Below are 14,004 nucleotides of genomic sequence, written 5' to 3'. Positions count from 1 at the left end.
TCCGTGGAGGGTGTAATAATAATAATAATAGTGAAAAAATTATATTGAAAGGGAGGGAGATTATGTTGGGAAATGGTATCTAAAAATAAAGTGGACTTCAAACTATCTTTTTATAAAGTATTAAAACAAGGATGTGATGAGTCTTTTGACTCCTTGGAGGCCTAAATAATAATAATAATGATAATTTCTTGTCAAGTATATTATACTTGACAAGATTTTTTTTTATTTTTTACTGACATATCTCTTTTGGGCGGAGCTATCATTGAAAATATTATTTTCAGAATGCCCTTCTTATAATGGTGTTTATTTTTTTTTATTCACTGGCATTTGTTTGGTATTAATGAAATCATCCAAAATGAGTTCATGTTTTTTTAGTAACATTGTTATAATGTTAACATTTGATTATTACACACACATATATAATATGACTAGGATGCAAAGAATCTTTATAAGAGCTTTTCAATTGCAGATGAGTTAGCCAGTCTTATTTACAAAGGCAGCAGGATTGATCTCCTAGAAAACTGTTTTTTTTTTCTCACATAAAACAGACAAACTGGTTAGAGGACACATACAATTAACAGACAAAAATGCAATTGTAAGGTAGATAAATGGTATGGAGTGGCCTTTTATAATGATTCCTGGACTCCACAGAGGTATTATTTATTAATAATAATTTAGAGGCAAGAAGTAAAATACAATTCCAGCAATTAATAATTTATTTTAATAATTTAAAATAATTTACTCTATAGGATGTTTGTGTTTGTTATTATAATGGTATTGCTTTGGTACGTAGTCACTTTTGTGATTTATTTTTGTAAGTACCTCTTATTTTTTTATATAAATAAAACATTTAGGAATAAATTTCCAAAATCAATTGAATGAGAAGCAAATGACCTGTTAAATGATTTGTAGCATTGTTTGTTGAATACCTGTAGCTATTACTGTTCTATGGTGAATGAACTGTAGCAGTGTCTTTGGAATTTTATTTTATTTTCCTTCCTTTATAACAAGTTATAAATTGGCTGAAGAACACAGACAAATACCAGTTGTATAGTGGAGTGTAGAGGAGTAGTCCCCCCCCCCCCACCCAGAACTCCAAAAAGGTACCATGTTCTCTATTTTAGTTGTGCAGAAACCTTAGGAAATGGTGAACAAATTAAAAAACAACTTAGAAGCCCCCTCTCCTAATTTTTTAAAATTTTAGTTTGATTGGGCTGAATTTCTCAGAGTATTATAAACAATGTAAGAAACAACATAGAAGTTGATTGAAAACAATAAACAATGTGATCTGGCATGGTTTCTCCAGAGAAGTCCAGTGGTTAGCGTATCCGCTCTCCAGCCAAAAGGCTGTGGGTTCAAATCCCTCTGTGGGCATGGATGTTCGTGAATGTCTGTGAAAATACTACTGATGGTGGCAGATAGTAGATGCCATTGGTGTAGATTATGCAGTTTGCTGTGGCTGATGGATATGGAGAGTTGTAGAGTAGGTGCCCTCCCTCAATGAGTCTTTGGACTCCTTGGAGGAGTCATGTAATAATAATAATTATAACAAATCCTCTTCTCTTTTAGTTATTTCAATTAAGCTGAATTTCTCAAGGGACTTGTAGTAACTTATGAAACAACTGTAAATTTGGTTAAAATCAGCTGAGTGATTTTGACTAAAAACAGTTGTGACCTGTCATGGTTTCTGCAGAGAAATAGACACCCTTCCCCTTCATTTTTAGTTCAATTAGGTTGAATTTTTCATCAAAATCAGCTGAGTGATGCGGGTGTGTAGAGGGATCTGAAAATGTGGAAAAGGTAACTTCTAAATTCGCTTCTCTTCCCCCTCCTTCATTTTAGTCCATTTGGACTGATTTATTCATAGGTCTTTTGGCAATGTCAGAAACAGTTATATCTGTATGGGTATGATGGAAATTGGTTGAATGATAAGATTTCTAAAGATGCCCACAAAGGATGTCATCCTCCCTTACCACCTCTCCCTGCTTCATTTTTGTTTGAGTTGGCTGCAGTTCTCAAGGGAATGTAAATAGTGGTCAGAAATCAATTATATTTCAGATTTGGTTGAAATCACATGAAGAAACATAATTCATGGATATTATTATTATTATTATTATTATTATTATTACCCCAAGACCTCATGGAGTCAAAGACTCATCTGAGATGAGACTCATCTTTAAGAGACTCATCTTAAACACACTCAAACTCCTTGCAGACACCACACGCTCAGGCAAGGCATTCTAATCATTCACAACTCTGCACGAAAAAAACCTGCCTCTCACTCCCCTACTCACACCCTCTTTATACAGTTTCCAGGGATGACGTCTGGTTCTCCCCTGATCTCCCACTATTTTCTGTAGAACTTCTCCACCATTAATCTTATAACAACCCCTTACCAACTTGTAGGTCTCTATCATATCTCCCCTCTTCCTCCTCTCCACCAGATTCTGCAAATTACATCTTCTCAATCTTTCCTCATACTCAACATTCCAGAGGTCAGAAACTACCTTAGTCAGTCGCCTTTGGACCCTTTCCAACATCTCTTCATCCTTCTGAAAACCAGATGACCAAATCTGGGCACAATAGTCCATGTGTGGCCAAATCAAAGCTTTATACAATGGAACAAGAATCTCCCTACTTCTACATGTAAGTGTCTCCTCCGCATCATTCCCAGAAGCTTTTGTGTTGTCCTCACAATTTTGGCGACATTTCCCCTAAATTTTAGATCCTTATCCACTATCACCCCCAGATCTCTTATTTCCTCTATCTCCAACAATATATTCTCACCAAGCATAAATTCTGCATCCCATCTTTGTTTTCCAAATTTTAAAACCTTACATTTTGCAACATTGAACTCACATCTCCATTTCTGTGCCCAATCACTCAATTTATTCAGGTCTTCTTGCAAGGCCACAACATCTTCACTACTCTTTATGGTTCGTCCCAACTTTGCATCATTTGCAAACAACTGAATATCTTCATCCAAATCTTTGTCAATATCATTAATATACAAGTTAAACAGTAATGGCCCTAAAACATACCCCTGAGGCACTCCACTAGTGACTTTCCTTTTCCTGGATATCGCTTCCCCCCATGCACATCTTGTTGATAACTATCAGATAGCAGTCTCCAATCCAATCCACTAATCTAATATCCAACCCTATCTGCTCTAGTTTGATTATCAACTTATCATGAGGTATTCTATCAAAAGCTTTTGCGAAATCCAAGTATATTACTGTGTATCCTTCTCCTCTGTCTGAGGGCATATGTCTGGGCATTTCTCATACTACTAAAGAACCTTCAGTAGTATGAGAATATAGTTGTTTCTCATACTACTAAAGAGAGCTTCAGTAGTACAAGAAACAACTATATTCTACATTTGTCAAAATCAGTTGAATGATGCAACTGTGTAAAGATACCTGTGGAGAAAAAGGAGAAGTCAAAGGAGGAAAATTACACTATTTCTGGATATATTTTACTATTTTTAAAGTACTCTCATTTTTTTCATCAAATGAATAAATCCTCCAAATTTAGCAGACTGTATTTTGTTGAATATCTGTGTATAATAAAATTATAGTCAATTATAGTGGACTTAAAACTAAAGTTATAATAGGTCAAATAAGAGCAGTCGGCGACCAATTGTGGCTTTTGATCCAGTTCCCAACCACGCTCACCTGGATACTGAAATAAATGGCAAGGACTGGGCTGATAATTTTGTACTTAGAATATTAACTTGGTACAGTCAGTCAGTCAGTCTATAAATCATTGATGTCAGTGAGATGTGGTTAACAGAGCTTGATGTACTCATGGGAATAAAATATACATTTTGCAAAAAGATAATAAAAGAGTAGGTGGGATATTACTGATGATTTGAGAAGAGTTGTGTCCTTGACATGTAGGACTTGAAGAAAATAGTAAAGATTGGTGTGTGATTGTGATAAGAACAAATTTTAATATTTAATGAGGTGTTGCTACAGGTGCCAAGAAATGCAGAGGGAGACAATTTTGAAATGTTCAGAAGATGAGACTGGTGAGGCCATTATTAATAATGGGACTGAGCACAGAAAATAACATGGATGAGTAAGGAGATTGAAATCTTTGAGCTACTTAGGGACAATTACCATATGTAGCATATGGTTGAAGCAACATGTGAGACGTGTTGGATTTAATAATATTGCCTCGTACAGTAATAATAAAAGATGCCACTATGATGTTACCAATTGGGGACGTGATCATATGGATTTGATGTGGGGGAGTAGCTAGGCTGGTACAAGCTTCATGGAACAAGAGATGTGTGTGGAATTACAGTGCAGGGGGACCATAATAAATTAAGGAAACAGATTGGTTATGTGTAATGCTTGATCATTTGAAGGAAAGAGAAATCAGCAGTGCCTTGGATTTGATCCAAAATCAGTTACCTATGGAAAATCTCAGATTGTATTCCTGAGGTTAGGATGATAATTAATATAGGGATGAAATGGATGGATCATGGAATTATGCAGGAGCTTCTGAGAAAAGAGAAAAATTATGGAAGGCATAAATAACAGAATATCACTCATCAGTAAGAGGAGTATATGGTGCAGGCTAGGAAGGTGATAAGTGTAATAAGGAAAGATGAAATTGCATATAAAAAGAGATTGGGTGAAGTAGTAAAGTAAAATCCTAGAGAATTCTTCAGTTATGTTGCTAGTAGAAAAAAGGGCGAATATGAAAGACTGACTTTAATTGCTGGAGTTGGAACATGGGTTGCATCTAGTGAAGATATAGTGGAAATATTCAGTGAGAATTTTGTTAGTGTATTTCATGTAGGGCAGTTAGGAGTAGTGTCAAATAACAATAGGAAGGAGGACAAAATACTTGACATTTCAGGAAAATGAGAAGTGCTTAGAAGATTAAGCAACCTTGATGTTAAGGTTGCTTAATCTTCTAAGGCCGTAGTACTGGATGGATGTATATTACAGGAATATACGAAAGATCTGGCAGTGCTCTTGACATGATTGTTCAACAGAAGTCTGATAACAGGAATAATCTCAGAAGAGTGGAAATAAAGAAAAATAGTACCACTCCATAAATCCCAATCAGTAATGTCAAACTGTACACTGTTGTGTGTGTATCAGATTTGTTTCAAGATTTTCTTGTATTTTATTCTTGTGTATATCAAATGTTCCAAGCCTCTGTAGCACAGTCGATATAGACAAAGCCCTTTGGTCAGAAAGACCTGAGTTCGATTCCTGTCAGTGATGTGAGGAACCTTTATCTGGTCTCTTTTGACAAAAAGTGACTTAGCCAGTCTCATATGGAGGTAGGGTTTTTTCACCCAGAAACTTGGGTTTTTCATCCCCCAGAACAGGCAAACCGGCCCCATGAACACACATGGATTACAGTCATGAATATCACCCTTAGTGGAGGCAGCAGAGGAGTGACGAACCGGCTGCATTAATTCATCGTAAGTCCCACATTTGGGGGGGGGGTGGCTCAACCTCTCCTAAGAGATGGATGGGAAGGATAGGATAGTATATCAGATGTAGCGATGAAAAAAGTTATAGATATGGTTGACTTATCAGCCAGCCATCACTGATAGGAGCTAACTAGTTGTGTATGGGGGGTGCAGTGTTCCAAAAAGGAAGGTAGCAAGTGGGTACCACAGGTTCTGTTCTGGATCTACTTTTAATTTATATATTAATGATATAGTTTTTTTTTTGTGTGGGGGGGATATTCAGTTGTTTGCTGAAGATGCTACAATAACAATAGCAATGTCAGGAAGTTCTGATGTGTTGTTTTTACAAGAGGATTTGAGCAGTTTGGTATTTTGGATTGAAGAATGCAGATGTCATTTGAATTGTGTAGTGTAAAGTTATGCACTTGTCCAGAGAAGATCAAAAAATCACAATTTTCGAAAATATAGTATAGTAAACTACAGAAAATCATCAAGTGAACAGTTCACCAAAAAATTATTATAAGACACAAAATGCAATAGTTTATTTATCAAAAAAAAAAAAAAAACCTGCAATAGTTTTTATTGGATTAGCTTGTGATACTGTTGAAGCTTAGCATAATATTTCCTTTATATATGTTATGTAAATGTGTGTGGCAATTTTGTTTTGAGTTGGCATATGCATTTCATGCATTTTAATTGTGTTTTACACAATCTTGAAAAGATTATATAAAATATCTTTTAATAAATCTTTTCTTGAGACCAAACATCGATTTTTTTTTCTTTTTTTTCTCAAGCTGCTGAACTTGAACTGGAAGAGAGGGGTTAGACAGTAGATTAACGTACTGGATCGGAGATTAAATGTCTGAGAGGTATCAGCAAGATGCGTATGGTGGGCACGATATCCCAAAAGCGGAAATTCACTAGTGGTGTTCCTCAAGTGTCTGTTTTGGGGCCATTGCCATTTAATTTGTATGTGAATAATATTGGGAAGCTCTTGAATAGTGATCTGCAATTGTTTGCATATGATATTATGAAGTTTATAAACAATATCATAATATTGATTATCAATATTATGATATTGTTTGCATATGAAGTTGGGATGATACAACATCTTGCAAATGGACTTGAATAGACTTTCTGAATAGGTGAATTAATGTGACTACCAGTTCAATGTAGTGACATGTAAGGTTTTAAAGTTTGAGAAACCCAGATATCCCATGTGGAGTATATGACTGTTGGGATATATATTTTAGAGCAGGTAGAGAAGATGAGGGATCTGGGATGTTGGTGGATTAGGACCTGAACAGCATAGTGCATTATGGCAATAATGTGGAAAACACTAACATGTAGGAGTAAGGATGTTATGATTCCTTTGTATAAGGCATTCATCAGATCTCATATGGATTACTGTGCATAGATTTGGTCAGTAGATTTTCAAAAGGATGATAAGTTGTTGGAAAGGATCAAAAGATGATTGGCTGAAGTGGTTTCTGGTCTCTGGAGTGTTGAGTATGAAAACAGAATGAGCGAATGCAAATTGCAGATAGAAGGATGAGAGGAGGAGAGGTATGATCGAGACATATAAGTTGGTGGGTAATTACAAAATTAAGGTGAATCAGATTTTTCTGAGGCCATCCCTAGGTGCTGTATAAAAAGGGCATGAGCAAATGGCTAAGAAGTAGATTTTTTCTGTGGAGAGTTGTGGCTGGTTGAAATGTATACCCAGAAGTGTGATAGGTGTGGAGACAATAAATGCATTCAAGTCACTGTATGATGAGCTGTGTGTGTGTGTGTGTGTGTGTGATGGAGATTCTCCTGCAATGAGTCGATGACTACAGGGAGCTCCGAAAATAATAATGCAGAAATACTTCAATCATATGACATGTTGTTTGCCAGACCACCATCATACAGCATATTGTTAATGAATCACTGCCTTATTTTTTATCACTTGTAGATTGCATGTAATGGTTAAACAATGTTGCAGTCATGTATGCATATAAATGACATAAATAAAGCACTAGTTTATGTCAATTACATGCCGTGTGCAGTGTGTGGAATAGCATTGTTGTGCACCAAAATCACACCTCTTGTCAGGAGTCCTAGTTGTTTGGTTCGAATATTGGCTTTCAGTTTGTCCAGCATTGTACAGTAAAGCTTTGCACTAGCTGTTCCTCCCTTGACAAGAAATCCACCAACAGAATGCCTTGGCAATCCTAAACACTATGGACATGACTTTTCGGAAAGTGGAAACAATTTTGAATTTTTTGCACACAGGAAATTGCAGATGTTTCCAGATCATGGAGTCTTGTTTGCTTTCTGCAGTAAAGTGGTGAAACCACATTTCATCTCCTGTGATTAGGCGAGCGAAAAAATCCTCACCTTTGTTGCTTGTATCACAATAGATTCTCTAGACACATCCCCATGTGTGCTGCCTTGTGCTCCTCTGGCAGTTGTCAGGCATCCAATAGAAGCACGCTTTTCAAAAGCCAAGGACATTGTGAACAATTTTGTAAACAGTGGACTTACTCAAGTTCACCATTTGTGCCATTTCATGCAGTTTTACTCACCAGTCTTCTGTCTTACTCACTGAAAGCCTGCCCACCCAATGTTGATCTTCAATGTCACACGGCTTGCTTTAAATTCATTACACCCGAAACACACCTGCTTCTTTAACATCACCATTTCACCATACACAGCAACCGGTTCGTGGTGAATGTCATTTTATGAAGCCCCCCCTTTTGCTTGCAAAAAATATGAATAACTTCACAGACACTGGTTTTGGACTACACTTGAATGATAACTGCCATCTTGCAACTGGAATTAACTGGGAGGCGACAGCAGCGCTAAACTGCAGAGGGGGAGGTCTTTTGGAACGTTATTAATGGGTCCATCTGTCCACCATGTTTTATCTCATTCCCTTTCACCATTGTTAAGGGAAAAAAAAAATATTACTTTACTTTTCAGAAACCCTTGTAGTAGTGTTAGTATGTGACGTCCCTACACTAGTCCCTATGTGATGAATTTTACTTAGATTTAGTATTTGAAACTTTAAATAAAAATTATCGAACTGTTCCAGTTTTCAGTTCAACTATATTTGGAGCTACAAAGGGACAGTGTGTCAAAATTTTGTATTGCAATAACTCTCTGACTTAGTGGAATAAGCACATTATTTTTATAAGCACATTAATTGTTTTCTGGAATATGTCATAGATAAAGCTCTTCATGAATATGACACTGGAATAATAGTTGGCGGATTAAGAATAAATAACTTACATTTAGCAGATGATATCGATCTTCTGGCAGAAAGTGGAGAAGAATTACAAGGGATAACCAGCCACATTTTCAGAACATTAAAAAAATATGGATTATACATAAACCTACAAAAAACAAAAACAATGATAACATCAAAATCAGACACTGAATTCTTAAAGATACAAATTGGCAATAAACAAATTGAGAATGTAAACAAGTTCACTTATCTAGGAAGCACGTTGAGTCAAGATGGTCATTCAAAAATGGACAATAAATACCAAATTGCTAAGGCAACTGTGGCCCTTAAAACCATTGTGGGGAGATAACAGAATAGCAATCACACCCAGACTAAGAGTAATTGACACCTTGGTGAATTCTATCCTCTTGTGGTTGTGAGGCCTGGACTTTACTGAGGGAAGATGAGAGGCGACTCCTGTCTTTTGAAATGAAAACTTACAGAAGATTTTTGAGAATTCCCTATACCGCTCACGAAACCAATGAAAATGTCCAAAAACTGATTGATTCAATAGATGGGAGAAAAAGGAAAAATATTCTGACAGTCATCAGAAGAAGACAGATGAAATGGTTCGGACATGTGGAGAAAGCTAATGGCATTCCAAAGCAAGCACTAGAAGGAATCGTTCCGGGATCAAGGGTTAGGGGCCGACCTCGATTAAAATGTACTGATAACATCAAAAAAATGGACAAATTCCTCCCTTTCTCAACCGAGATGATTGGAGGAGGCTAACAAAGAATATCATCTACCAGCCATGAGTGACCCAACGGTCCATTTATAACTACGGGAGAGAAGAAGAAGAAGAAAGTCAACAATGAAAACTGAAGATAAGGATATCCTAGATCTCAGGAGTAATTACTTTGAAAGATTGTTAAACAAAACAAGCAGTGACAGAACCTTAGAAAATTTTCAAGAGGAATGCAAAGAGGAGTACATATCAATGCTTGAGGTAGAAAAAGCCATCAAAAAAAGAAATGTTCTAATACTTCCTATCCAATAAAAAAAAAATAGGAATAAAGCTGAATATGAGAATTGCAGAGGAATTTCTCTACTAAGTGTTCCAGGTAAGATTTATGCAAGCATACTTAAAAAGAGGTTGAGAAAGATAATGGAAGAGAAGCTTAGAGAATAGTCTGGGTTCAGGCCAAATAAAGGTTGTCAAGATCAGATTTTCACTTTATGACAAATCATGAGGATATGATAAGGATCGGTAGTTAAGTTTTGTAGATTTAGAAAAGACAAGGTGCCCAGAGAAAAAAAAAATTCACTTAAATAGAATAAATGAGGAAAGGTTAGCAAAGCAAAACAGGTGTTTGATACCAAGATAGAAGGAAAGAAACCCAGAGGAAGACCAAGGCCTAGGTGGATTGAAAGCTTTCAAAACACTACAGTTATATAAGATAAATGGAACATTATACAGAGCATTATACATTGTCTATATTTAAGTTGCAAGTCAGCACTTAAAACTGAAGGAAATACCAGAAGATGATTTCATGTAAAATCAGCGGTAAGACAAGGATGCACTTTATCTGAACTCTTATTTATCATCTATATGTATCACATTATGAAAGAAAGTGGTATTAGGCCTGATATTATACTTGGAGATGTCAAACTTATCTCTTTGCTTTATACAGACGATGTTGTACTCCTAAACACATATAGTGTAAGTCTCCAGGATTCTCTAACAGCTGTAACAAATTTGGCATGAAAATCAGCAATAAAAAGACCAAAACTATGAAAATCAGCAAGAACATAGAAAACTTCAACTGAATGGAGATCCTATAGAACAAGTAAAATATTTCAGCTATTTAGGCACAGTTTTTAGTGAAGATGTCAGATTAACAACAGAATAAGCAAAGCTGGTATGGTGGGTAGCCAGCTAAATAAATTTATATTGAATAAGGAGAAATTAGACAAAACACCCAACTAACTGTGTACAAGACGGTATTCATTATTATTATTATTATTATTACATGACACCTCCACAAGTAGGTGCCCTCCCTCGAGGAGTCTTTGGACTCTTCGAGGGAGGGCACCTACTTTACAGCTCTCTATCTCCTCCACCACTCACAATCTACAAACTATAATGAACCGCAACTATGCCAGTGGCATCTACCACCCACCACCACCACTAGTATTTTCACAGACAATCACAAACATCCATGCCCACGGTGGGATTCGAATCCACAGCCTTTTGGCTGGAGAGCAGATACGCTAACCACTTGGCCAACCAGGCTGGCTGCCAGTTTTAAGTTATGGATCTGAGAGTTGGGTTAGAATTGAAGCACTTGATTAAAGACCTCAGATATGTGGGTTCTGAAAATAATTAGGAGAGCTAAACTAAGGTGGTATGGCCACTTAAATAGAATGGGTGAGGAAAGGTTAGCAAAACAGGTGTTTGATACCAAGATGGCAGAAAAAGAAACCTAGAAGAAGACTAAGATCTAGGCAGATTGATTCAGTCAGAAGCGCATTAGAATTATGAAATGTTTGATATGACAGTATTAGAAATTAAATAATAGACTAATTTGGAGGGAAATTGTGTCAGTTGCTGTTTTAGCCCTCCTTCTCAGCTCTACTCTGTCATATCACAGCAACAGACTCACTACCTTAACTCTCTCACTCTTTTGCTACTTCCAGTAATTCTTTCAAGTCCTCTCTCATGCCATACTTTTCTCCTTTTAAATTATTCATTCCAGGAAATTTTTGCACTAGGAAAGCATAATTTTGTCAAACTTTATCAGTCACATCTTTTATGATTGAATCACCATACAACACTCTCTCCTTGATTTTTTTTTCTCTCTTGATTAAGCCCTCATTTTTCATCTCACATTTCTTTCTTTTTGTTATTAGATGATGTACATGCCAGACATTTTTGCATTCACTCCAGCTCATTCTTCACCCTATATACCACTCCATGCAACTGAACTATCTCCCTCATTGCAGTCAACTCTTCATTCTTTACATCAGTCATACTATTCTTTTGTTCAACACTTTTACTCTCTCTATTTTCTACATTCTTGCTTTTGCTAACTTTCACTTCTACATTCTAAGACAATACACTGTCACTTCCTTTACATCTTCTTCAATTACTGTATTTCATTCATTGCTGATTTTCTTACTTACTTTGAAATTATCACTGGTTCTAGCTTCCTCTAGCTGGAAGCATTGCCGCTCCCATATATAATTTTGATTTTGTGATTTTGTATTCATTATTTTTGATAAAATTTTGTGTTCATTATTTATCTTCAGAATTCTGAATTCTGAATTCCTTAAAACTTTTTTTTTATTTTTTAATAAAGTAAACCAACATGGTTATATCCATATTTTAAGTTCAGCTGATTCAGATTTCTATTCATGAAGAAGTGCATTTTATATATCTTAACATTCTGTATTAAAGAAGAATGAGATATCCATATTTTGAATTGGATACTAAAGTGTCTTTTAAAATCTCATTCTTAAATTAAAAATAATCTATTTTTCTATTTAAATTATGTGTTCCTTTTTATATTTTTATTAAATGAATCTTAATTATTTCAGATACTATGAAGACTTTCAAATAAATTTAAATACTGGGGAATCAAATCTGACTCAGCTTTTTATCCAAGTAAGTATAATTATATTCTTGATCATTTAATTATCATTTATTCCACATGATACTTATGAACCTTTAATGCCAACAGTGAATGTAAATGAATGTTCTAGGGCAGCATTTCCCAAACTTTCCTCGCATACCTCTTTTAAAATTTTAGTAATACTGGCATTCCTCCTCTCAGGCAAAGGCAGCTTGAGAGAAGTTATATTTCATTCAAATCATTCACATGAATAATTAATAAAGGTGTTTATTTTTTAACATTTGCATTATAATAAATTACAAACTTGCAAAATATATTTTTTAATTAAATACATATTTAGTTATATGAATCCCAATATACATAAAGTAGAAACAAAAATTACAATATTTAAATTTTTAATTATAAAAAAGTTTAATGAGACAAATAGAATTGTTTTTAGGAAAAATTAGTCTGAAATCTGGTTCTATATTTATTATTTTTAGCTGTAGATGGGGCTCTATGTAAAGAAGACAGTTTTTTTTGTTGTTGTTGTTGTTTGTTTTGAGGTCCACAAGTGCATAAAACCCAACTTCGTGTGTATAACCTCTACATCCATCACATGCTGTTACACAAATATAGATTAAAGAAGTATAGAACACAGCTGAGGAAATAATTGTTGAATATTGTTACAATTTAAAATTCGAATGATTCTGAAGTTTAGCAGAGAGTTCTGACCACTTGGTTTGAACTATTTAAATTTTTAACTTTTAATGCCAACAGTGTGAACCAAATGATTCAGTGTGATTGTGCCAGCAACCAGACAGCCTAAATGAAAGTAAATTGATGCATGCCTAGAGACACATTGTTTAAAACTTCCTTTAGACTTTTTAGTTGCTGAAAATTAATGATCAAATGAACCTGCAATTATATGACAAGGCAGCAATAAAAATATAAAGGTTAAAAAAAATGCTGTGTGTGTGTGTGTGTGTGTGTGTGTGTGTGTGTGTGTGTGTGTGTGTGTGTGTGTGTGTGTGTGTGTGTGTGTGTGTGTAGGTGCTTGATTCCACTGCCCTTCAAATGCATAATTCTCTATATTGCTCATATCTCATGACACTGTTTGTGCATCATTCCTCTATACTCTTATGATATAGAAAGACTGAAGTCCTAACTAAGTATCTTACAGTATGCCTCTATTCCTTTAACACTTTTTTTTGTAATAGATCTTAGGATTTTTTAGCAAATCTATCTTGAAGTGATATTATGCTCTCTATGTAAATTGTATACCTACCTACTCAAATTCCTGATAACCCACTTCACTCTCCAAATACTCTGGATCTCTTTTTAACTAGTTCTCCTTCCAGATACTCTGTAGAGGTCACCTCTCCTCTCAGCAACTCTGACCACAATCTTGTACAAGTCTCCTCTTTCATAGAATGGCTCTCCCCAACCTCATTTCCTCTGGCACTACAAACGAGCCAACTGAGATGAAGTCCAGAATTTCTGCATCTCCTTTTCTTGATCTATCATTTTCACTCATCATCTGACCCTAGCACTTGCGGTGAATAAGTTATAGAAATTATTCTTGCTGGTAGTGGCTTCATCCCCAATTCAAGACATAATCCTCATCTGCTTTCCAAGCCCTGTTTCAACCAAAAATATGCCAAAGCAGTCGAAGAAAAAAAATTAGCTTGCTGCGAGTGGCTTGCTTCATACTCTACACACACACACACACACACACACACACA

General features: G+C 35.6%; 1 protein-coding gene across 2 annotated transcripts in view; it reads left to right on the top strand.

The window, feature by feature from the left end:
• LOC150100863 (N-acetylgalactosamine-6-sulfatase-like) overlaps nt 1-14,004 on the top strand; it is a 355,136-nt gene that overhangs the window by 216,277 nt on the left and 124,855 nt on the right. For both annotated transcript variants that reach the window (XM_090401082.1, XM_090401081.1), the window contains one exon: nt 12,246-12,312. In XM_090401082.1, the coding sequence (XP_090257208.1) occupies nt 12,246-12,312 (67 nt within the window). The remainder of the gene's footprint in view (nt 1-12,245; nt 12,313-14,004) is intronic.

The sequence above is a fragment of the Typopeltis vanoorti genome, chromosome 12, assembly GCF_054136105.1.
Source record: "Typopeltis vanoorti isolate ZY-2024b chromosome 12, IOZ_Tvanoo_1.0, whole genome shotgun sequence".
In the NCBI taxonomy this organism is placed as follows: Eukaryota; Metazoa; Arthropoda; class Arachnida; order Uropygi; family Thelyphonidae; genus Typopeltis; species Typopeltis vanoorti.
This window is presented reverse-complemented; position numbering and strand designations above follow the sequence as displayed.